At 56.1% G+C, this 25,221-nt stretch overlaps 1 protein-coding gene and 1 pseudogene across 3 annotated transcripts; both read right to left on the reverse strand.

Moving 5' to 3' along the window:
- Positions 1–314: 314 nt before the first annotated feature.
- Positions 315–11,194, reverse strand: SLC9A3R2 (SLC9A3 regulator 2). 3 transcript variants are annotated; one of them, XM_028522644.2, is made up of 7 exons: positions 10,802–11,176; positions 8,396–8,596; positions 2,880–3,059; positions 2,432–2,585; positions 2,311–2,354; positions 1,696–1,758; positions 315–1,454 (listed from the first exon to the last, which is right to left on the reverse strand). In XM_028522644.2, the coding sequence occupies exons 1-7, from the start codon at positions 11,012–11,014 to the stop codon at positions 1,296–1,298; spliced, it is 1,014 nt and encodes a 337-aa protein (XP_028378445.1). In that variant the 5' UTR covers positions 11,015–11,176; the 3' UTR covers positions 315–1,295. The 3 variants fall into 3 exon arrangements, with proteins under 3 accessions (XP_028378445.1, XP_028378460.1, XP_028378468.2); XM_028522659.2 differs by lacking the exon at positions 1,696–1,758 and having other exon boundaries at positions 10,802–11,194; XM_028522667.2 differs by lacking the exons at positions 8,396–8,596; positions 10,802–11,176 and adding an exon at positions 5,563–5,793 and having other exon boundaries at positions 1,155–1,454.
- Positions 11,195–22,351: 11,157 nt separating this feature from the next.
- Positions 22,352–23,725, reverse strand: LOC114510150 (annotated as a pseudogene).
- Positions 23,726–25,221: the final 1,496 nt, after the last annotated feature.

The raw sequence follows: 25,221 nt of genomic DNA on the forward strand, positions 1-25,221 counted from the left end.
CAGAAAGCTTCATGGAAGGTGCCGGCGAAGCAGCTGGGCCTCACCAGGCAGAGAAGGTGGCCAAGGGCCTCAGCACCAGAGGGTGAGAGGAGGGCAGGGCTCCCAAGTGGGCTGGGGGAGGGACGAGGGAGCTGGAACTGAAAGGGGTTTGTGTTTAGCTACCAGGTGGATGGATTCAGGGAGGGGAAGTTTAAGAATAAGACCCAGTTTCCAGCAGCTGAGACTTGGGGAGGGGGAGGCCAGGCTGCTGTCTTCCTACCTGGACCACCATCCCCCACCCCTGAGGGCTCAGGAAGGACAGAGGCAACCAAGGGTCCAAGGAAGGCCTGTTTATTCAAGGGTGCAGGTGCGCTATGGCTTACAGGGCTGATGCCAATGTCAGATTTCAGGGCAGTCTGGGGCCGCACTCGGGGAGGGCTTCAGGCAGGAGCTGAGCTCAAAGACTGGAGTTGCTCCTGGGGTAGTGTCTCGCACAGCCACGCTCCCCAAGCTTGGGGGAGGTGGTGCAGGACATGGGGCCTGTCCAGAAGCTGCCCACGTCAGGGACAGGAATCCTCCATCCTCGGGCCCCTCAGAGAACCCAGGCCCTGCGCCCTAGATCCCTGGTGTGGTGGGGACATAGGGGGCCTGGTCTAGTGAACCCCCATACCACAGAAGGCAAAGATGGAGCTCAGGGAAAGCTCTTAACAGCCACAACTGGCCTCCCCAGCTTCACCTAAAGCCTCCTCAAACAGCTTGCCCACCCCCCCTCGGCCCCAGGAAGTCCCAGGGATTCCCACCCAGGATGGCTGCTGCCCAGGAGGGGGTGGGGGAGGAAATGGTTTGTAGAGAAAGGTTTGTTTTATTGCAATTATTTAGAGAGCACGTCCTGGTGGGGGTGGGGGCTCTGGTATTAAGTGGAAACATGTGTCGAGCTGGAGCTCTTTTTGGAAAAAAAGCAAAACCACAAATTCCTTTAAATCAGCAGGCCCAGGCAGAGCAGCAAGGGCCTGGCCCCTAGGGTCACACCACCACCCCTCCCTTTCTCAATGTCTCTCTCACATACTGGGGGCTCCCTCTCCCTAGTCTTGCTGCCACGTTCCCTCAGCACCCACGGTAAGGGGCTCAGGACAGGCACTCACTGAGACGTGGGTAAGTTCCTGGGTGGTGGTGGGACCACCATGGCTTCTGAGAGTGAGGATGCACCTCCTCCAGTCCACTGAGGCTTGGGGAACTCTGGTCTGGACCCAAGGGGCGAGACCCAAAGTCCATGCAGGGAGGAGGCCCAGGTCCAGCAAATGGGTAGGGAGGGAGACTCAGAAGTTGCTGAAGATCTCACGCTTCCGATTCCAGTCCATCTGCGGTGCCCGCTTGTTGACCCGGGTGGCTCTCGCCTTCTCCTTGGCCTCAGCTGCTGTGGGGCTCAGGTGGAGGCCACTCTCCTGAAATGGGTCGTGCTTCCAGGTGCTGCCATCCTGAGGGCAGGCAGATGGCCAGAGTGAGCCCTGGACCCGAGCCCCCAAACCTGGATCCTCCCCAAGGAGCTCACACTAGAGGCCACCTGGTGGGGCTGATGCAGCAAGCCCAGGAAGGCTTCCTGGAGGCAGTGGCCCCACTGCCCAAGTTGAAAGTTCCACAAACACCCACCCTAAAGGCCTCTCTGGCCCACCCCCAAAAGTGTAAGCACAGCAGAGGAGGTGGGTGGACGTTCGCTACCTCATTGTCCTTGTCTAAGCCAGGTAGATCGCTTCGGGACGAACACGCTGAGCCACCATTGAGCTGGGAAACCAAGGGCAAGGTGTAGCTTCAGGGGCCCTGCCCAGAGTCACTGGTATACACACATGCACACACACAAGCACATGCCAGAGCTGCATTTGTTCCTCCATTCAGCAGTAGACACCAGGCCTCCACACTCCAAGCCCATTGTAGTCAGGACTCTGGGCACTAAACAGTGAACGAGCAGGTGGCCCACCCCTGGCCAACTCACAACAGGGAAGGGCAGTTTTGATGCACAAATCACCCATGAGCATCACCTGGGACAGAGCCAGGGACAGCTTCCTAAGGACAGACTGAGACTCCAGGTGACCAGGCAGTGCTGAACAGAGAGAGCAGCAGGGGCAGCAGCCCCGGGCTGCAGGTGCCTGCCTGCCTGCCTGCCATGTGGGGCTGGGGTGTGGCTGGCTCAGGACAGAACCCATAGAGGGCATTAAAGCGGGGAGTGTCGGGGCCAGATTGGGTGTCACAGCCTTGAAAATACAGAGAGGTGGGGGGCTCTGTCAGGCCTGGGGACCCCAGAGGTGCCCCTGTGGCCTCCTGGACCAACCCTCTCACCTGGGCAGGGCTGGTCCCATTGGTGACTGGTGACGGCAGTGGACCTGTGGAGACAGTGTGTCAGTGGCTGCCCAGCCCCCCTCACTCCACCCCACCCCAGGCCCCCAGGGCAGCAGCCCACCTTCCACATGCTCCTCGGTGGGTGTGACCCGCAGCCTCTTGAAGTGTTCGTCTGTTTCAGGGTCCACTACCAGTAGCCGGGCCTCATCCTCCCGTGCCTTGATGCTGGCGACCACCTCTGCGTGGCGCAGCCCCTCCACATTCTGCCCATTCACCTGCCGCCAGCAGCATGGGGACAGCACTGCCTGAGGGCAGGCCCCCACCAGCCCCCCAGGCTGCCTGGCCAGGTGTGGCATCAAATATTCATCAATGTTGTCACCAGCCGCGGCGGCAAGAGGAATGCCAGCTCAAGTTCCCAGAAACTCCCCTCCTCCCAGGGAGGACCTGGGGCCCAGACACGGACAGGGGATACAGGCACAGACATGCAGACAGGGGCACAAGCACAGATATGCATGCAGGGGGCAACGCACACAGGGCACCTGACACCCCGAAGCCTCGGTGATGGGTACCTCGATGAGTCGATCCTGGGCACGGAGGCCAGAGTGGGCAGCGGGCGAGCCCGGGTCCACTGAGCGAATGTACTGTCCTGGCCGGGACTTGTCACTGTGTAGGTTGAACCCGTAGCCCTGGGGGCCCTTTACCAGGTGGCAGAGCCTGGGGCGAAGCTCCCTTGCAGGCCCATTGACATCCTGCAGAACACGGGACTCGGTCAGGCTTCGGCTCTGATCTCTCACCCCCAGAGGCCACTGACACCACCCCAAGGCCTCTGCACCCCCCACCCCCATGCAGCACAGCCACGGTTGTGAGCAGCAGCCACCACGGAGCACAGCCCCTCACTGGGCATCAGCCCCTGCCCAGTGGCAGAGACAAACACTGTGCACCCACGCCCGGGGGCCCCATTCGACTGCCTGTGACTGAGTTCCAGCCCTGACATCTTAGGCAAAGCCTCAGCTTCCAATCCCCACAGTGGCTTCTGATGGGCCAGGGCCTCAGGGATGTTGGGAGAATCAACAGGCTCAAGGATCAACAGCACTGAGCACAGGCGCAGGGTCCTTAGAGAGGCCAGGTGAGAGCAGCTGCCACTCATCTAGATATGAAGGATGGCTGTCCTTGTGGGCCCTGCCTGCCAGCAGCCCCCTCCCTCCCTCCCGAGCGTGGGGCCTGGAGTCCAGGGCTTGGGCAGTTTTGTTTTCTCTCCCATAGGGCTGGCAGCAGTGCTACTGTGTTTGCTTTCACATTCCAGAGCGAGCTGGAGCCACCCCCATCTCCACCCCAACCCTCACCAGAGACAGAGGGATGCCGGGCCGGGCTGCGACAGGAGCCCAGTAAGAGGGCCGAGGGTGGGGCCTGCCCTCCTGCCCTCCCTTCTGAGACAGAGGCCTACGGTGCCCTGCAGGTTCCCCCATCAACATCCCAGGGCCCTGCCATGCTTTACCTCTGGCATCCTGCAGTAGGGCTCTGGGCCGGGGAGCTGCGTTGGCAGGGGCTAGGCCCCAGGACCCCCACCCAGCAGGGGCCTGGGGCAGTCAGTGACCACAGTACTGAGTGGCCAGCGGCTACTGGTGCTCAATTAAACATGGCGGTGGCCGGAGTGAGCAGGCAGGCGGCAGCTCAGGTTTCCCGGGACGCTCGGGGCTCAGGTGCGTGTGCGGGTGAGTGTTGGGGTGGGAATGCTCACCAGGCCCCTCCCTTACGGGTGGTAGAGGGACCTTAGGACAGGCTGGGGCGGCACCAAAGGGATTCCCCTCGGCCCTCCCCTCGGGGAAGGTCTCCAGGCCCTGGGCCCCGCCCCCACTGCAGCCCAGGCCCCCTCCTGGACCACTCCAGCCTCCAGGCCTGAAACCTGGTTCCAAACCCCAAATCTGACTGTGAATATTCTGCCTGCCAGTTGGCGGCCACCCAGCTGTGGGAACAAGAGTGTCCTTCCTCACAGAGTAGGTTCCTACCTGTTGGGAAAACCTCCTTCCTGTCCAGCCCGTGCCCCTCTTCTCTAGCCCCCAAAGCCTGCTCAGAACTCCCTGGGGACCCCCACTGCAGGCTACCATCTGGCCCCATAACCCCAAGAACTCCAGGGACAGAACTGCTGCCCTTCAGTTCCCTGGGGACGCAGCTGAGCAGCATGGTCTGAACTGGGGGAGGTGTGAGCCCCCAAATTCTCCACAGCCTTGCTATACAGGCTCATGTCCTCTCCCAGACAAACCTGGAGGTGCAGGTGTGCAGCTCTGAGGAGGGCCCACACCTCCCCAGAGGCCCCTGTCAGGCACATGGGCCCCCACGGCTAACTGGGACAGAGCCAATCTGGGGCCAGGGCCACGCATGGAACTGCGAAGCATGACATGACCAAAACCTGGAATGTGGACATGGTTCCAGGTAGCAGAGGTACAGCCCATGGTCAGAGACAAGACACCCAAACACATGCTCACAAACATGCTACAGGACACACAAGGCGACCCACACCTGTGACGGGACAGCCTGGTGGTACAGGTTGTGGCCTCTTCCCACGCCCTCCACAGTAACCTTCAGGGCAGGGGCTGTCAAGGTCCCAAACGGGAATAGGACTGGGGAGGTATCGACTTAGGGGGCATCCCGGGCCACGAGGCCAGGCTGAAGTCACATCCGGGTTCGGGACCACACTGGCCTCAACCCAGCACAGCTGCCTCTCATCACACAAACCCTGAGGTTTCTCTGTCTAGCCTAAATCCTCCTCACAAGAGCCCAGGTTCCATGGAGCACCAAACCACGCGCTACACCCTCAAGCCGAGGGGCTGCGATGCAGCGACCCAGCAGGGAGGCCCTGTAGGAGGGCGGGCAACACTGGGTTTGGAGGGGGCGCCGGCACATTGCTCACATTCCTTACTCCCTGCCCTGGCTCGGCACACTTCCTGCCACCTCCCAGCCAGGCCCTCAGGCTCCCACGGCTCCCACGGCTCCCAGCAGGGCCGCCCCAGAGAGGGACAAGCCCTGTCCTCCCAGCCGTGCCTTTAACCGGACAAAGAGGCTGGCATGGGGTACCCCAGGAGCCAGGCTGTGCCCCCCGCAGATGGTGACTCACCAGCCTTGGCAGAGAAAGGCCCCGTTGTCATTCAGGGTCCAGCCTGCTCACACCAGGGTCCCCTCTCCTGACCCTGGGGTACACAGGCTAAACTAGCTGTTAGGATTCTCACTGCCCACCCTGCCCCCGCCCCACCTAACCTGCACAAGTCCTAGGGATGGGCTCCGTGGAGGGGCTCCTGGGACTGGGGCAGGTGGTGTGGAACTCCAGGAGTGCGCCATGGAGGCAAGACAGAAGTGGCGGACAGTGAGCATCCACCTGGAGTGGCCTGAGCTCTCTGGCCGGCCCAGGCTGCCACCTCATTTATCCACCTCCCACTGAGACCCAGGCTCCCCAGGGACAGGTGGGGTCATGGGGCTGAGTCACTCAGGGGAACAGGGTGGTGGCTGAGCACAGCCCCCCTTACTGAGGCTCCAGCCTGGCGTGCCACCCCCCTTCCCACTGACTAGGTTTCCGTCCCAAGAAGGGAAGGAAATTGCTGCAAGGCCCTGCCCTGCTCCCAGGCCCCAGGGCTGGGGAGACATGGAAGCGAGGGAGAACCCAGGCCACAGGATGGAGGACGGATCTGCAGAAGATCACAGGGCAGTGGCAGGAGCAAAGAGCCCCAGAAGCCCGATGGTAAAACAAGGTCCTGTGCCAAGCAGTCACCCCCTGCAGGACTCTCGCTACCTCACTCACTCTCACCCTGCAAGGACCCCCACAACCAGAGGCCGGGGGCACAGGCTTCTCGTAAGGAAAGAGAGGGCCCAGCGTCTGTTAGTGCCCCATCGGGCACTGCTAGTTGCTAGCCTCCCTGGCTCTATCTGGGGCCTGCCCCTTACCCCCACTATCAGCCCCTGTCTGGCCAGGGAAGAGTCACCACCTACAAGGCCCTGACAGTCCTTTAAGGGAGGGGCTGGCCACACCAGTGTCCTCCCCCGGTCTTCCCCTCTCCTCTCAGCCCCAGAACAGGAGGAACTGAGTCTGAGAAGGTATAAGGGGCGCTCCGCCCAGCACGAAAGCAAAGCACACACATCCTGCCCGGTCTCTCCTGTCCCCTCAGAGCACAGCCCTGCGAGCGTCGTCCCCCACCAAGGCCCAGCGCCTCCTTCTGAGGCTCTGAACTCAGCCAAACAAAACTGGGGGTCTCTGTCTTCTGGGCCTCCCCTGACCTCCTGGGGTCCCAGGCCCCAGGCCAGCCCCAACCCTAGAGAAACCTGTCATTCAGTCCTCACTCTGTTTCTCTAAAAATACACCCACAGGAAGCCCCCTCCCAGGGCTTCCTGCAGCCCCAGAGCCTGAAATAGCAGAGGGGGAAGGCTCCACCCAAGGACAAGGTGGGTCACCCCATCCTGAAGATAAGGCCTGAGGGTGAAGTTTTCCACAGGAAGGTGAACACTGGCATTTGTGTCCAAATCAATGGACAAATGCCTGGGGGGAAGGGCACAGCCTGGCAGGGGTGCAGGACGCCCAGGAAGGAGGGAGGCTCCCAACCTCAGGCCCGGTGGGAACCCAGCCAGCTAACCGTCCCAGGACCCCCAATATCACAGATCTGAACCTAACATCCCCTAGTCTGGTCTTCAGTGGCCCCAGGGCAAAATGCAAACTACAGGGCCTGGCACCTCGGCTGTGAGACCATCCCCCTCCTTTTAGAATAAAAAGCTCAGGCCTGTGCTCCAGGTCACGGCATGGCACAGCACAGCACAGGACAAGGCAGACAGCACAGGTCAAGGCAGACGTTGGGATCCCCTGCACACCCAGAAACTTCAGATCTCACACCCCAGGAACCCCTGGACTTGAATCCCCTAAAGGGATTTATTTTTCTTTAAAAATAAAAAAGGGATCCCAGACAGGTGAGGCTCAGGCATTGGTTAGGCATGATCCCACAAAATGAAGGGTCGCAGGTTCGATCCCGGCTCAGGGAATGTGCCTGGGTTGTGGGTTTGTGAGAGGCAACCAATCATTGTTTCTCTCACGCATTGATACTGCTCTCCCTCTCTTTCTCCCCTCCTTTCCCTCTCTCTAAAAATAAATAAGTAAATAAATTATTTTAAACATAAAAAAGGGAGAAAGGGCATGACAGACAATACCATGGGACCTTCAGGAGGGAGGACCGAGCAGCCCCAGGCTCTTCCTCCTGGCCTCCAGGTGCTTCCCAGGTGGGGTCACCTCCCCCAAGGGACACCCCCCGGGCCAGGGTCCCCAACCCCTGGGCAGCAGACCAGTACTGGCCTGAGGCTTGTTAGGAACCGGGCCAAACAGCAAAAGGTGAGCGGCAGGTGAGCGACATAAGCTTCACTCTCATTACCACCTGAGCTCTGCTTCCTGTCCCCCACTCCCCAGGGAAAAACTGTCTTCCATGAAACCTGGCTCTGGTGCCAAAAAGCTTGGGGACCGCTGCCCGGGGACCGCTGCCCTGGAACCGCCCCTGCCCCATGAGTTCTTTTCCAGCTCTCCAGCCTTGGGGAAGAGATGGGGGAGGTGCCCCAACCCCACAGACCATCAGATGAGGACTCGGCTCCTCAGCTGCGCCCAGCCCTACACTGCCCACAGAGCAGGACCAGCCCCCATTCCCCAAGGCCTTCAAAGAACAAGCAGACAGACACAAGGACAGAACCACAGACAGACAGACACCAGATACAGGCAAAGAGCTGGACATCCCAGTAGCCCCTCCGTAGGCTGGGTTCCTCAATCCCCAGACAGGGGAGGGGGCCTTGTCAGAGTGGCCCCTCGCTAGATCAGGTGGCTCCGAGCATTCTGGAAGAGGGCCAGGGGCTGAGGACCAGGCTGCCCTGGTCCTAACCAGCTTAAAACAGACTGAGGACGGAAAGAGTGTAGCCAAGAGGGTAGTCACCAGGGGCAAAGAAAGGCCCTGAGAGGCGGAAGAGTCTGAGAGAGTGACTTCTGGAGGTGACCAGAAACCGACTGCTATCAAGAGGCCAAGATGGTTCTAGAAAAAGCCAGGGTGGTCCCTGTGGGCCGAATCTGCCATACCTTCTGGCCATCCTTGGAGCCAAGGCTGCCTGCATGCGTCCAGACCGGCTTTGGCTCCCAGAGGTCATGGGCGGGTGGAAGACCTTGCTGGGCCATCTCCTCAGTGCAGGTCAGCTGCCGTCGGCGCAGCTCCTCATCCGTCTCCTTGTCTACCACCAGCAGCCGGGTCTGCCCTTCCACAGCCTTGATCCTCTGCACCACCTGAGACAGGCAGGTGGGAGTGGGTCAGCAGCCAGCTCTCTGGGCAGCACATGGACAGTGGCACTGCTCAAGGCTGGCCTACTAGGGGTGGGTGGCAGGACCAAGAGGCCTGTTGGCTCCACCCCTTACTGCCAGGCTCCAGCAGTCCCTCCCTCCTCTGATGGGGCTCCTGATACTGGGGCCCAGGCTGCAAGAGGTGCAGTGTGGTCCCAAGGCTTTGCTTCAGCCCAGGCTCTTCTCCAATAGATGCAGGTATGCACCTGTCTATTCCAGGATCTGTCTCTCAGTCTGGGTTTGAGAGAGAGAGCATCTCCTGGCTGTCTGTCTGGGTGTGTCTGTGTCCATTTCTGTCCTTCTCAGTGGTAGAGCATGGAAGTCTAAACCCCTGCATTTGGTCGTCCATTCCTGTCCCCCCACCCCCTGATCACAGGCCCATTCCTGCTGGACCTGCAGAAGGAGAAAGCCCTGGGTTCTTGGCAAGGCACCTACTCAGGAACCACACATGAAGCAGGATTCGAACCCAGCAGGTGGAGGCGGGAGGGGCAGGATCACCTGTGGGACAAGTGTGGCATGTGGCCATCTGCATGCCTATACAGGTGCCTATGGAGTGTCTGGAGCATATGGGTGGCCATAGGGCATGCATGCCAGGGTGTGCCTTGCAGAAAGAAGGAGCAACTGCCCACTTGGCACTGGGGTAGAAAGGGTAACGTCCTCATCCCCACCCCAAAGCCCAGGGGAAGGCAAATGAGAGGCCCCCATCAGCTGCTTGGCAAAACTGTCAACAGAGAGGAGGGTCTGAGCCAGCCCCATGTTTTCCCCGGTGCTCCTCCGCCCCTCCTTTCTCCCTGAGCAGCAGGACCCCCGCACCCGACTGCTTCCCAACTGCGGTACCCAAAGGAGTCACTCGACATCTCCAACATCAGTTTTCTCATCTGTGAGATGGGAGCTGCAATTGCACGTCCTCCCTTCCGGGGCAGTGAGAGGGTCCCATGGGGTCTCGTGTGTAAAGTTCTTAGACCACCACCCAGAGGCCTGGGACAAACAGGGCGAGAGTGGCAGCGATTGTTACACAGTGGCTAGGTGCCAGGCCTGCCAGCCCCTCCCTGTGCCCTGTCAAGCCAAGGCCTCTGGCCCTGACGCCCACCTTCCTTCAGTAAACAGTCTTATCAGGTTGACATTCTGGGTGGAAGGCAGGAGAGCAGACAGATGGATGGATGAGGCCCAGAAGTTCTGCTCCCGGGCCAGCCAAGGACCAATATATTAATCTCTAGGCCCCAGGGCTGGCCACCCAAACAGGTCATGGATGCGCAGGTGCTGTGAAGACAGAGGAACCTGAGCAGGAATGGCTGTACCCAAGCCAGGTGAGTCACCAGCCAGTGGGAGATGGACACCCCCAGGGGTTGGAACCTGTGTAGACAAGGTACACTGCCCTCCCTCTGGCCTTTATCTCCAACTGCAGGAGGCAGGGACTTCGGCCTGGTGACCCCGGCAAAGCAGCACAGCCTCCCAGGAGAGGAATGTATGGCAACCAGCAGTGATTCCCACTGGGACCCAGACACCATCACCAGGATGCCCACGAGAACACGGGCTCCTGACACACACTGACGACTACACACAAGCAGGCTGGTCAACACACAGGCCAGGACACACACATACACAGTGTAGGTCACACACATCCAGGAGTACAGATCTGTCCACACACACACACACACACACACACCTGGGGTGCAGAACAGTACATTCGCATGCACAGTCCAGTCCACACACACACAAGCAGGCACGCACAAGGGCGCCCTTACTGTGACACATAATGCGCACATGGGTGACCCCCAGAGGGACCTGCACCCCCACATACATACACAGTTGTGTACACGTGCGCATGTACACACATAGAAAGCACCCAGGGCACCCCCTCGCACGGAGACCTCCCCAGAGTGCCCCGCAGCTCTATACTTGGCACACTGAGGCCAGAGCAAGCCTGAAGATCGAGAGATGAGCTGAGGAGCCGCAGTGCGGGCTCCTCCCTGCCAGGATTTCCCTCCGCGGTGCAGGACTGAGCTTGGTGGGAGGGTGCTAGGAAGGAGGTCGGCAGCAGTTGCCTCCGTGGCTACGTCCCCCACCTCCCAGAGCAGGGGACACATGGGCTCTGGTGCGACCCCCTTCTGGCCCCGAGCACAGTGCTGAGGCCTGGGCGCAGGCACCCACCTGGTGATGCGTTTCGCCCTCCACGTTGACGCCGTTGACCTCGACTAGGCGGTCCCCGGCGCGCAGCTCGGCCGCCTCGGCTGGGGAGCCTGGCTCCACGCGACGAATGAACTGCCCGCGGCGACCCTTTTCGCCGTGCAGGTGGAAGCCGTAGCCGTGCTCCCCACGCACCAGGCAGCACAGGCGCGGCCGCAGCGGCTCTGGAGTGGCCATGGCGCCGCTACCCACCAGCCGGCCACGGGCTGGCCACCGCCAGCAAGCAGGGGCACAGGGTGACGCTGGAGACCCAGGGGCGATTCCCGCGGCTCCCACCCGGCTCCCGTCGTCGCCTCGGGCTTGAGCTGGAGCTCCGGCGGTGACACCGCCCCCGCACCGCCCCTTCCCCGCCCCCTCCGCCCCCGCCCAGTGTCCAAGCCATCCTGGCCTCGCCCCTGTCTCGGCACCACGCCAACTCTGGGGAGCCCAGGGGAAGGCTGCGAGGACAGAGGGTTCCGAATCACTGTGACCCCCCTCTGTTTGCCCCCCACTCTGGGCAGCCTGGTTCCCGTCAACACCTTTGCTTCCTATTCCAGGCACATTTATTGAGCACCTACTGCATGCAGGGCACTGCACCAATACAGGCTCTTGAGGTGGGAGAGGGATAGAGGAAGGGTCCTAGGGCTGAAGGAGTCCCACACAGGGGACAGAAGGTAACAAGAGCTACAGCTCTGCCCACCCTTCTTTGGAAGCACCACCAGCACCACTGTCCATGTATCTGGATCCTTCCTGCACAAACAGCTGCCCTGGCCCAGCTCAGAGTTCCAGAATTGTCCAGGGAGCAGAAAGAGGGGTTTGAACGTGAGGTAACAGCAGCCCCTCCCGATCTACTGGAGGTCAGTGACTGAGGGGCTCCCTGGCCCTCCCCAGGAGTGTTTGCCGTGATCTGTGGTGTATGTGTCCATGAAACATTCCCCCCATCAGCCCCTCCCTGTGCCAGGGCCCCTCACTCATGACCCTCCTCATTGTTGGTGACTGAAAAGGTGGGAGGGTGAAGTAAGGAAATGTGCTTGTCTGGCTGGGCTGAGAGCGTCTTGGTCCTCCCTCCCAATTCTGATCTGGGATAAAATGTGCTGCAGGCTTTGGCCCCTGAGTGCTGGCCTGTGGTCAGCTTTCACAGGAGCTATTTCCATGAGCAGGAACCAGGGTATCTCCCCTCCTCCGCCCCCAGCTCTCCCCTCCCCTCCTGGAAGCAACAGCTAACCCTTCCCCCAACCAGACAATAATAATCACAATGGAGAATCATTCATAAATGCTTTGTCCTGCCTCAGTGCATTTTACTTGTAATAACCCGAGGCTCAGGCCATTTTACAGACCAGGGGACTTAGTGTGGAGAAGGAAAAGACCCAGGCCAGGTTCCCCAGCTCCTCTTGGGCCCAGGACTGTGAGATTCCAAGTCCACGCTCTTCACAGCTGCAGACAGAAAAAAAAACCCGGAGGGGCTGCATGGTCCCCCTCAACATACCCATCCCCAGCACATACCTGGTCCCCCGGAGTCAGGCACAGCCAGCCCAAACAGTTCCCCATGAGGGTAGGAGCAGGCTCTGCTCAGGCCCAGTCCTTGCTGCTACTTCTCTCTCCAGTGCACTCAGCCTGGGCTCCCAGCCCTCACCCAAGCACAGGGCCCGCCCAGGGCGGAAGCCCCTTGGGTGTCCGTACCCCAGCTGCTGCCCCTAAAAGCCACTTAGGCCAAAGCTGTATGGTTAGTCCCCACCCATACCTCCGAGTTCCTGGCTGATGCTGCCATAGGCTCTGATCTGGCTGCCCATCTCCATCTGTCCGTTTGCCGGTCCAGAGGCTGCCAGTCTGCCCTGTGACTGGCTTCCCTGGACTCAACTGGGCAGTAAGGATGGGTGTGGACAGTGAGGTCCACTATATACCAGCCCAAAGGGTTACCCCAGAACGAGGACTACCCAAGGCCTGCCAGTCTGTAGCTTTGGGATCACCCAGAGCTGAGGGAAGGGGCTGAGTGGGAGACCACCAGACAAGTTAGGTGCCCGGGTTCCCTGGGTCAGAATGCTTGCAGACTTCCTCACTCCTCCGGATCTGCCTTAGGCCCTTTTGTGTTCCATAGCAAAGGACTCAGCCTGTGAGTGAAGACCCATGGGAGCAACACAGCTGGAAGGAGGGCTAAAAGGGCACGTGGCCACAGCCTGGGGCCAGGCACAAACACTGCACCTCAGAATAACAAAGGAGGCCCCAAGGCCCAGGAAATACCAGGGAAGGTAATAGAAAAACAAAAGGGGGTGGGCAACAAAGGAAGTGGATACCGACAACAAACAAAGGCCCGGGAAGAACTACAGGTAAAAATTCCAAAGGGGGAACAGACATGAGTGAGAAGGGGCAGGGTCAGTGTGTAGGGCCTTTAGTAACAGCGGTGAGGAAGCGCGACCAGCAGCTCTCCAAAACAAACTTTCCAGCGCTTCCTCCAGCCTCGGGCCTCCGGCTCTGTGATGGAGGTGAGAGACTTATAAAAAGAGACAAAGGCAGAGGGCCAGAATTATGGACTTGTGAAAGGGAAAGGGGTCCAGGGGCTGCGAGTTGTTTGTGGTCGCTGGAGAAGGGGGGTAGGGGAGATAGGTAGTGAGGCGGGCAACAGGCGGGAAGGAAGTCAGGTCAGCGGTGGTCTGGGTGATCCCCACGGCTTCACCCACTCCTGTCACCTTGCTAGGCTAGGCAGACCTTTCGGGGCTCCCTTCCCTTGGGGAGTCAGAGGGTCCATCTTGGGTAAGGAGGGGGCTTTCCTGAGCTCTGAGCCCAGCTCCCAGCAGCAATACCCCAGCAGTGGGCGGGGCCTGGGCCTGGGCGGAGACTTAGGGTGTAGCAGTGGGCCGAGGCCTGGTCTCAGAGGATGTGTTCGTAACCAGCCATTGGTCCGACGTCCGGGTAACGGCCCAGAGCTTCCTCGGCCGGCGCTGCCTCCCTCCCTAATGGGCTTTAATGGTCCCACAGGATAACCAGGACCTCAGGCTTATGGCTCCTCCCTCAGACGACACCAAGCCTCTCTTCTGAGCCCGAAATTGGAGCAAGCGGGACCGCGGTGGCTGGAAGAGATCAGGAGGAGACCCAGAAGAGAGAGAGAAAGAGAAGAGGAGAACCTCGAGTACCAAAAAGGGAGAAGACGCGGGAAACCCCCGGGGGGCGTCTGGTCGGCCGTGCCCCGCCCACCTCACTCTGGCCCCGCCTGCGACACACCCCAGTCCCACCCATTGCCGGAGGCGTGGAGCGGGGCTGAGTCCAGAGGCGCAGCCCCGCACTGCCACCTGCTGGCTCTGGGTGGGATTGCATTGCCCAAAGGGCTGCCCCAGGCCCCATCCTTCCGGCTCCAACTCGGTCCAGCCCTACAGAGTGGGGAATGGAGTGAGGTCGGCGCCCTAGGGCTGTTTGCAATACAAGATGTAGGGGTGCTACGACGGTGCTAGGCGAAGAAGCCGAGCCCCTAATCACCTATGCTTCCTCACCTTGGACCTAGCACCAACCTCCTGGACTGGGGTACCTCAGGCAACATGAAATCTGGCCTTTCACCAGGAGTTCCAACACTTGTGACCAAATATTTGCTGACCACTTGGTGCCAAACGCTGGCGAGGACTGGGGAAACATCTCTGAGACCCATGGAAACAGGGATTTCTGTACCTTGGCAAGCCCAGGGTTTGGGGCAGCCCCAAGGAGGGACATTTAATCCCAGCTGGAGCCCAGGAGTCTTTCGGGGTGGACCATAGTGCTGGAACCTGCCCAGAGTGTTTGCAGGCTGTGAGGAAGGACAATGCGAGTGAGAGACAGGGAGCCATTTTAGTGTGTACTGGGTGTAACAAGAAAACCTATGGTTTGAAAGGTCAGGTTTGAGGAAGAGTGAGGGTAGGAGTGGGCTCAGTGGGGTAGAAAGGACCTAAGGGGTCTGGGTCCACCCCTTCTGCCAGTGCAGATCCTGGGGCAAAAAAAAAATCATCAACCTGGGTGGATTCAGGGTAAATAAATTCAGGGTAAGAACTGAGAGAATGGAATAAAAATGAGTACCCACATTAGGGGACCAGGTGCAGAGGATGCAGCCAGGAGATGAGAAGGAATTGCCAGTGAGGAGAAATGAGGACTTCCAGGGGCCATGGGGGCAGTGTGGAGGCTGGTTCCATATGGACATCCCAAAACAAGACAGACATGGGACCACCCCTCCTCCAGCCCTTGCTGGGTGTCCTAAGGGGAGACCTGGGCACATGGCCGAGAAAGGACTCCAGGGGCAGACAGCCTCAGATCACAGTACCCAGGTGCTTTGAGGGTCCAGGACAGTTGTGGGAGCCTGAGCCCATACTGAAGAGTTGAAGAGGAAGCACAAGGGTGGAAGGGTCCAGATACTTTTAAGAGAGGAGCTGGAAGGGGGCCCAGGTGGAGGGAGGGTACCTCATATTACATGGTGGGGGGGTGCTGGAGCCAATAGCTGGAATAGCAGAGGGGGATAAGAGGTGGAGGGTCCCTGAGGAGGCAAGGAGACTCAGCTGGAGGGCTCTACCTACCTAGAGGAAGAGCACGGCTGTGAAGAAGGGGCCAGGATTCCCACTTCCTTTCCATAAGCTGAGGAGAGAGAGGGGTTCCTAGGAGATCCCTGGGAGATGAGGAGAATGTTTGGTGGGCTGCCATGTCTTGAGGTCCTGTTACAAGGTGCAGCGAGGGGGGGGACCCCAAATAGGCATTTGAAATGGGGTCCAGAACTCAAGGTGTCCAGGAGATTTTAAGATGTCTCCACCCCTTCCCCACAGGTGTGAGTTGGGGGAAGGGGCACACAGAGCAAGAACATGCAGGGCAGCTTTGTAGCTAATCCATGGCATGGTCATTTAGCATACCTATAGCCTTTGGCTGGTCACTTATATATGCTAAATAGCTATGGCCATGCTCAAGGCCAGGGGAATGGAAGTAACTACCCCACGAAGATGTGACTGGGGGGCAGGTCCCCCGAGGTACAGCGTCTGCACGGGAGCTCGGAAAAGATTGGCTCCATGACATGGGGCCACACCTGCCCAGACTCATGATGGCAGTCCAGTAAAGCTGGAAGGATATGAGTTCTGGCATGTGAAGCCGAGTGTAGGAGGAGTTGGAAATGGGGCTGCAGAAGAAGATTGGTGCGGGGATTTAAACCCAGACACGGCAGCCATTGAGGGGAGAACCATGCGGCCGTGGAAGTGCAGAGAAGATCACAGCCATTGGAAAGAGAACCACGCGGCCTTGACAGAGTAGAGACTCCCGTGGCCCTGGGAAAGAGGACCACATGCCTTTGCCAGAGTGGGGACCCCCACAGCTTTAGAAGGGGGAACCACCACCTGGTTTTAGCAGAGATCCCGGCGACTCAGCTGAGGGTGTCGGAAACCCAGGGAGGTCTCCCAGTTGAGATGGAGTACTAACTGGGAATAACCAGAGAACTGCCTGAGCCATGGACTTCTATTTCCTTTCCTGAGATACAGTACTCTGGACTGGGCAAAGGGGGAAGGAAGGAAGGACTGTATCTGTTTGTGGGTGTTTTAAGGGACTTTAGGATTTTTGATAAAGACATTAGGTCACTACTTTAAGTTTGTATAGCATTAAATAAACATTTCCTTTCCTTTTCACTAATCTCTGGCATTGACAGACATCTTCCCTTGGGCGGCGAACATAACAGACCCGGGGGCTTCTTTCAATAATAGTATTATCGTCCCAGGTCCCCCTTGTTTGTTCTGTAACAATCCCACCCCATTGAGGCAGACAATCTCCCCAACCTGGCCAGGAGGCATAGTGAGGGAGCACCCTGTGGAGCTCCCGGGAAGCTGAGGTGGAGGCTCTGGCTCGATGAGGTGTGAGCTCCTGCTTTCCTCTACACCTTGGGGAATGACAGCAGGACCCAGGCTCTGATTTACCCCTCCCCTGGGGGAGAATCTTCCCTTCATGGGGGACCCAGGACCTGGTCTGATGCCCCCCACCCCCTAAGCAGGAGGGGGCAGCATTGGCAGAGAAAGGAGAAGGGAACCCAGGTCCAGGCAGTGTTTCTGCCTCTGCCCTTCTCCCTTTCTGTCCCTCTTGGATGTACAGATGAAGGCACCAGAGAGGAGGGTGTTGAACAGATAGATGGCTCCTGATATTTGTGGGATGGGGGCGTGGCTGTTTGTACCACAAAACTTGATGTTAAAGTATATATCACGGAGGAACAGGGTCACGAATGAGGCGCAGGAATCAGGCAGGTTTTACTGGCCAAAAGGCACAGTCTGGGCTGAGCCGAATGCCCAGGAGGCCAAAGCTACTATTTCTCAGCCAGGCTTGGGAGCGCCAAGGGCAGGGGCTGAGCCTCAGCATGGCCCTGGATTAAGGAGGAGGCGCACGTCGCATCTCCCATGGTTCCTGAACCCCTACAGGAGGCAGAAGAGCTTGGCTGGCAGCAGCCTGGGGTACAAGGTATCTCTGGCAGATGGCCCCTGGGTGTGCACACGCAGGCCTAGGGTGTCCAAGCAAGGGGCCTGGAAGTGTTGCTCTGTACCACATGTAGGGTGAGCCCCGTGGCCCACTGTGTGGTAGCCAGGATTCACCAGGTGCTTATACCAGGCACCAGCGGGAAACAGCAGCAGCACAGCAGCAGCAATTTGACAGTGGCCCGCTGGCAGAGTCCCCCAGCCTAGGGTTCCACATTCCCATGCCCCTCGCCAGGGTGTTCACAGTTGCCCATCAGGTAGGGTGGGCCAGGAATTGGCTCAGCTGGATCTAGATGTGGTAGAATGAGGCCATATGGGAGCCTGAGCACAGGAAGCTATAGGTCAGGAGTTGGTCCAACTAAAACTGATTGGTGGCCTCGCCCCTTCTCACTCCTGCGGTACTGGCTGGGCTCCTAAGGAGAGAGTGAGGGGTGCAGGGAGAAGAGGAGCCCAGGCTGCTGCATCAGAGACATGGGTTACTGGAGCACCCTAGCTGAGTAGGCCTTTAGCTAGAACTCATCTTGATGCTCCCCTGAGAGTGCCCCTCCTCCCCTTCAAGGAGAGTAACTAACTGCCAGGGCACAGGGATGGGGGGACAGGAGCAAAGAGATGTCCTTTAGCTAGAGGCAGGGGTGTCCAACTTTTGGTATCTCTGGGCCACAGTGGAAGAAGGCGAGTTGTTTTGGGCCACATATTAAATATACAAACACTAATGAAAACTGCGATATACAGTATTTGAATTGGGGTTCCTGGATCCCTTTACAACATAGGTGGGGTCCCCCACTGGTAAGCAGTTCTCAGATGCCAGCAGGGTATCCAAGAATTCAATTCTGACACTACCTGAAAACAGCACCAGATTCCACAGGTTAAGGGCTCAGTCTTACAAGATTGACCCCACTCCCCAGCACTTCAGAGGTTAGCCGCAAGCCCAGGTGCTTCTGACCAGCTAGCTATAAATGAGATTACCATTACCCACTCCTTGGATTTGGTTCATTTGCTGAAAAGGCTCACAGCACTCAGAGAAACATGTCTCCCTGACTGGGTAGCTCAGCTGATGAGAGCATCATCCCAATACACGAAGGCTGCAGCTTTGATCCCAGTGAGGGCACATACAAGAATCAACCAATGAATGCATAAGTAAGTGGAACAACAAATTGAAGTCTCTGTCTAAGATCAATAATTTTTTTTAAATCTTACTAGATTACAGGTTTATTATAAAAGAATATGACTCAGGAACTGCCAGATAGAAGAGATACATAGGAGAGGCACCAGGAAAGGAAGGGAGCCTCTATCCACTCCCCCCACGTTCCCATGTCTTTGCCAATGTGGAAGCTCTCCGCAAAGACAGGCATGCTGCCCTTCTGGGTTTGTTGTTTTGTTTTGTTTTGTTTTGTTTTCCAGTCCCCACCCAAGGACATTTTTTTCATTATATTGAAAGAGAAAAAACAAACATTGATTGGTTTCCTCCAGTATGTACTCCAACCAGGGGATCGAACCCACAACCTTTGTTTACAGGATGATGCTCCAAAGGAGCCATACCAGCTAGGACCGCCGTTCTGGGTTCTTATGAAGGCTTCACTGGAGTTATGATCGGCATTGGGAATTGGTGATTGATTCAACGTCCAGCCCCTCTCCTGTGATGGCTCCAGTGGCAACCAGCCTCCCTTCTTAAGTGTTTCCAAAAGCCACATTATTAACCTAACAAGATACACTTAGGAAATTCCAAGGGTTTAGGGAGCTGTGACACCAGGAACTATGAAGTCCAAATATCTTCGTATAAATCACAATATCGCAATCCACACTCTGGTCTTTGAACTAGGATCACTCACAGCAAATCATTTAAATCAAGAGGTACTGGCCGCCCTGGCTGGCGTAGCTCAGTGGATTGAGCGTGGGCAGCAAACCAAAGGGTCGCAGGTTCGATTCCCAGTCAGGGCACATGACTGAGTTGCGGGCCAGGTCCCCACTGGGGGCCACATGAGAGGCAACCACACATTGATGTTTCTCTCTCTCTTTCTCCCTCCCTTCCCATCTCTAAAAATAAATAAATAAATAAAATCTTTAAAAAAAAAGATACTGGCCCATTACTAGAATCTCATTCAATCATGAGTAACTATCCAGTCCATCATCTTATCACATGCAAACATCTCCCAGCGTGATGTCATTCAGGTTTGCAGGCTGCCGCTCAAACCTGTCAGGTTCCAACAGTGTGGACACTCTCAGCAAACACAAGGCTTCATCCTCTCAGACTAAGTGTCATTTCTTGCTGAGCCTCTCTTCAGGTATTAATAAAAAATAAACAAATGTTGGATTTCCCTTGCTGCATAACCCAGTTATTCATCTCTTGTCCTCTACTATTATTGCTACTTCTCTCCATTTGTCATTTTTCTTACCCTGACTTTTCCACCCTTGGAAGGGATGCTAGGTTTGGCTGCCGTGCTGGTCCAGATTGCAGGCAGCAACATCGGTTTGGCCAGTGCCTCCCCTCCAGCCACTCTCACTCAGACAGGGTGAAGCTCCAAGTGCAGAACTCATGGGCTATCAGGACCACTAGACAGCACACCAGCATCCACTGTCAGTCCCAACTCTACCTGGTGGAGTGAAGGCACAATCTGTCCCATCATCTCTTAGGAATTCTGACACAAAGGCTTAACAGTATACAGTTAAGTTTCTTGCCTAAGATCCTCTCTGCTTCGGGCACCTGCGGTGGCAGCGCAGGTGCTGGGACCACTGTGTCAGGTAAGAAAACATGTTGCGGTGCTGTAGGGAAGAACTTGAGTCACAACGGCCTCCTCCCCCACACCCCTTCCCTAGAACTCTAAGCCCTCCTCAGGTTGAGTGTGAGCACACACTCAAGAAAGCATGTAAGTCAGCCGTTCATGTCTTACACTCCTTTCCTGCTGTTTTAGACATCCAGTATTTTAACTGCTCTTTTCAATTTCCTATCAAATTCGTACTAAGGAGGACACCGCTCTGTCCATCATGGGACATTATCAGCTGTGAAGTGTGTCCCTTGGTCTGAAGAACTGTAACCTGATGGTACAGATGGATACGGTATTTTCCATCCCAATTCTTAATAGTATTTTGAGTGTTTGTACTTGTCACCGGGTATGCAAAACGCAGTGTGAAGTTACACATCTGTTCCTGTTAGGACCTGTTGATAGTGCCAAGTGGCTGCTGGCACCAGTCCAATGTAATCACTTCCCAGGGGGAATCTTTTCCAGAGCCATGTGCGGTCTCGCTGAGAGACAGAACAGTCCCTGTTGGCATTTTTGTGCCTTGCTGGGTGCAAGAGGATTATGTCTAGATTCAAACCATGTCTGTACTGCTGCAGCCCCCCGGGTCAACTCACGTCACGGGCTGAGGTAGCCCCCTCAAGTGAGTATACCAAAAGGTCTGCTTGGTGGTTCCAGGCACCTTCTGAACTTGGAAGGGGAAACTTCAGACAGGCATAACATATCCTACTTTAATGCACCCCCAAATTCCCACTGAGATTTCCAGGACAACACCATGCCTGCACAGGAATTCCTCTGATAGGCCAGGTTTCCATTGCCCTCATGCCTGACCAGATGGCCAGGCCATTGGCCATTGCCTCTGATTGAATGAAAACCCAAACAACGGGGCTTTTACTGCTGTTCAATTCTTCTGTCATTCCTGGAAAAACAGCATGCTATTCCACTCATTGGGCTGGTCTGTTTTTACCTTCTCTGATCAGAGTGGTAGGCTCCCGAACAGGATGTTGTCCGTTCACCTTGGAACTGCCAAGCAGCTCTTTTGTTGACCAGGCAAGAGCTATTTATAGGGCACTGTCTGAGTGACAACAGAATCCAGCAGCTCCTCGGTTTAGAAGTCAGCCCTAGGGAAAAGAGGCTTCCTGCTTGTATCTCCTTGCTACCCCGAGGCAGCATGATCTTGTATAAATCATTTCCATTTAATTACCTTACTCTTGGGGTTTTCAATATCCATTAGAGCATCTCTGACATCACGCAAGACACTGTGGGTACTTCAGGTTTCAGGGTCATTTTATGTCCTTCAGTCATAATTGAGTAGCTTTGATTTATGTCTGCTAACAAGGTAGTAAATGCCCAGAAATGGAAATTCTCTTGTCCAAATTCTCTGGTTACAAGCCGGTGCTCACGGGATGCTGTCACAATGCCCAGTCCACTCTCCACATGGACTACCACACAGAGACCTGCCCCTACCTGCACGTCAGCTTCTGTTCCACACTGCATGGGTGGGGGTACCCACACGGGTCCCCATTTAGCATGTCTGATTCAGGCGGCTCGAAGGGCAGATTTACACACCTGTTTTACGAGACTGGGTAGGGAAATGCTTCCCAGTGGGGTACAATGTCCACCCCCCTAACACAATCAGGTAATTCACACCAAGCCTGCTCAGCCCTATCAGTTCTCCTATTAACTCTTCCCCGGATTCCATCAACCCTCATATTTCTAACTGTAGCTCCTGATAGGACTTTATCAACACATCTTGATTTTATGATACAGGTAGGGGAAGTGTTCCCCAGTAGGACATAATATCCATTCCCATAAAATATTAGGTAAAAGAGACACAAATTCTCAACATAGAGCCTGCTTAAATATTCCACCTTTCACAGTCTACCAACTGTTACATGCTTGTATTCTCTCAATCTCACCTGAGTCACATTTAGCAACAGGCTTTGGTGCCACACAGCCTGTGGGAACACCATTATCAGGGAGTACCTAGAAACTCTTTTCCCACTCCCTGACCATTGTACCCACCTTTTAAAATTTTAAATTGTGTCCCAGTTTCTTTTTCTTTTTTGTTATTTTCCCCTTTTTTTAAAGTATGGAAGCTCAAAGATAAGATGTAAATTTTTTAAAGCTTTATAAAACAAAACAACTCCCTTTGCATTCCATAGAAATTGACAGAAAAGCCCCTCACCAGAAGAGAACTGCCAGCAGGCCCCACCCCCAAGTCCCTACAACCTGGTCTCTGTGGGACTGGGGTCATTCTGCACGGGACGGACGACACTGAGGGCCACTTCTCCCTGCTCCCAGAGCTGCCCTCTGCCCCTCCTTCACCCCTAAGCAACTCCCAAACATGTGGAATCAGATTTCCAGTTTTTCTTCCACCCTGTAACAAGAAGGTGGGAATGAGGAAGTAGACAGTATATTTTATGCCAACAAATGCGTGGTGGGGCAGGGGTAGGGGGCTGGAGCAAACAATACACACACTTGGTCTCTGTGGAAACATCAAGTCTGACAGCAAAATGTGGTGGAAAGCAACCCCTGGAGATGCAGATGGGTGTTTAGCAGTGTTGCTCACCGGGTGTGACTGCACTGTGCAGGTTGGGGATACAAGTTGTTGTGTGACCTGTTGGGGAAGGAAGGGAACAAGGGAAGCGGGCAGAAAATGAGTTTTCTAAAGAGGGAATCTAACAAGTGCATGGCATGTCCAGTTAGTGAGAAGACAAGGTTTAACCTTGTTGCTTTCTTTGTAATGCCTCTACCAGGTCGTCCTTAAGAGCTTCTTGTTCTGATTTGTCTGCAAGAGTCTGCACAGACCTCAGCCCACTGACGATGCCCTTTGTTTTTCCAAAGCAGATCGCATGCGGCATACCTCTGATTTTGTTTTCCATGCCCTCAACCAGGTGAGTGCAAATATTGGCTGTGTGTGGGGAGCAGTTCCTCAGCTTCACTCTCTCCATATGTTTGGTTAGGCTGCCTCTGAGGTTCAGGGTGCCAGAGCCGGATCTGTTGGTTTGCAGCCACAGCATCACTGTGGAGGTCAGCTTATACCAAACGCTGCGACTGTGGGATTGCTGCTGCACTCCCACCACATGGATGGACGCAGTCCCAGCAGCCTTTGACCTTCTCTTATCCGTCTCCAGCCTTCTTTACAAGGATCACTCCAACAGAGCCGTGACGCATGTCCCAGAGGTAGATGATGAGACACCGCCCTCAAAATACAGGTCTGGATCTTGGTCAAAGGCATGGTTGGCTTCTACTTCCAGTTTTCTCAGCTGAACAGAAGGCATGACCCCATCTTTCACGGGAGGGTCGTGCTTCTTCCTCCATGGTAACCTGTAGGAGTCCCCGTCTATTTGTAGTCACACAAAAGGTAATGCTTTCCCACCACCTTGTCTCTGGCAATTTTCAATGGCTGGTCTACAGAAGACAGATCTTCACATTGCCCGGGGACCAGGTCCATCAGGCCGCTGAGGTTTTCTCGATTTGCTGGGGAGGCAGGTGCCTCATTAAGTCCAACACGCACTGCAGGGCTGATCACTCCTAGTGGTGATGGTGGTCCTGGTCGCCACAGTTCCAGCACCCAAGGCTCCCCACCGTGGCAGGGCCAGCGCCCATCTTACCCACTTTTGTGCAAAAGGTTGAGTCCCAAAAGAGGGGTTGAGCCAAGGGACTGGATCCATGTTCCTAACATATTTTTAAAAGATTTTATTTCTTTTATAGAGAGAGGGAGGGAAAAAGAGAAAGGAAGAAACATCAGTGTACAAGAGGTACACTGATTGGTTGCTTCTCACAGGCCCCCACTGGGGACTTGTCCCCTCAACCCAGGCATGTGCCCTGACTGGGGATCAAACTGGAGAACTTTCCGTTTGCAGGCAGGTGTTCAATACACTGAGCCAACCAGCCAGGGCTATCAATCTTTAAGTTGACTAATTGTCCTAACCACTCTCCCTGAGGAGGTTGCTTGTACAATCTTCTAAGCCTTCCAGGCTCTGTGGTGCCTTCTTTCCTGGACGGAAGCTACAGGTATGCTGGGAAACCTGGCCATCCAAGAGTTACATCATCCTATGCAAGACTGGCTGGAGAGGAGGCAGGCTCTGGCAAAACTGGGAGGTGCCCTCTGCGTAAGCCCAAGGTTTCACCAACTGTGCCCACACCCCACATCTCTCCCAGGGCCACATCCATCTCTGTTCACCCCATTACAGACTGACAGTGCCCCAAGTATGTTTTTCTGACGGGGCACAAGTAGGTGCCCACAGAGTGCTCATGGGTTACAGAATCCACTTGGCTCCTTTCACATACACGCCTACTTTAAAAAAGAAAAAGGAAGAAACCTATTCCTCAACAACAGCCCCAGTCTTCTAGGAAGAGAAAAGTCAGATTCCCTGGCAGATGTCACCAGCCTGAGCTTTCCATGAACAAACCAGGGGAATTTCACAACGCTGGGAGCAAACAGATCTCAAAGTGCAGCAAAGCAAGGGAGCCCCAGCGAGGTGCTCCCAGCCAGCAGCTGGCATTGCAGGGAGGGAGGCGGCAAAGCTCACTGGTGCCCTCTGACCCCTCCAGGGCTTCCAAGTCTGCACAGAGTCAGAATCTCCCCCTTCACTAGGGAGCCGAGTGAGCCCCCAGCTGGAACAGGCAAGGATGGCCCTTTTATCCCCACCCACCAAGCACCCAGAGGAGACCTCAATGGATCTGCCTTCCCCTCCGGTGGGCAGTCTGAGTGCTATTTCCACTTGACAGATGAAAAATGACAGTCTCGGTAACGAGAGGTAAAGGGTGGGGTGGGGTGGGGCGGGGTGGGGCAGGAACACAGCTGGGCCGGCGATGCCCAGTTTGATCCCGTACTTCCAAAATAGATCGCCTCTGGAAGTTCCCTCCACCAGAAAGTTAGTCACAGAAGAGGCAGTAGCTTGTCTAGAAGGGAAAGCTTCAGTTTAGTGAGAAAACATACAGGTCATGACTAAAACATTTATGTCCATGAGAAGAGTAGCTTTATGGAATCTGTGTGCTGCCCTGACTGGTGTGGCTCAGTGGATTGAGTGCTGGCCTGAGAACCAAATGGTCGCTGGTTCAATTCCCAGTCAGGGTACATGCCTGAGTTGCGAGCCAGGTCCCCAGTGCATGGCGTGCGAGAGGCAACTGGTTGATGTATTTCTCAGACATCAGTGTTTCTCTCCCTCTCTTGCTCCCTCTCTTCCCTTCTCTCTAAAAATAAATAAATCAAATTTTT

This window comes from Phyllostomus discolor, chromosome 3 (assembly GCF_004126475.2).
Source record: "Phyllostomus discolor isolate MPI-MPIP mPhyDis1 chromosome 3, mPhyDis1.pri.v3, whole genome shotgun sequence".
NCBI lineage: Eukaryota > Metazoa > Chordata > Mammalia > Chiroptera > Phyllostomidae > Phyllostomus > Phyllostomus discolor.

What these genes read in the sequence shown, in the direction of transcription:
- SLC9A3R2 (XM_028522644.2), bottom strand. Translation starts at nt 11,014, where the DNA reads ATGGCCACTCCAGAGCCGCTGCGGCCGCGCCTGTGCTGCCTGGTGCGT. An exon ending in AGGGCGAAACGCATCACCAG is followed by an intron (nt 8,597 to 10,801) that starts GTGGGTGCCTGC and finishes TGCCTGTCTCAG; the next exon opens with GTGGTGCAGAGGATCAAGGC. An exon ending in CCCAGGATCGACTCATCGAG is followed by an intron (nt 2,586 to 2,879) that starts GTACCCATCACC and finishes TGCTGGCGGCAG; the next exon opens with GTGAATGGGCAGAATGTGGA.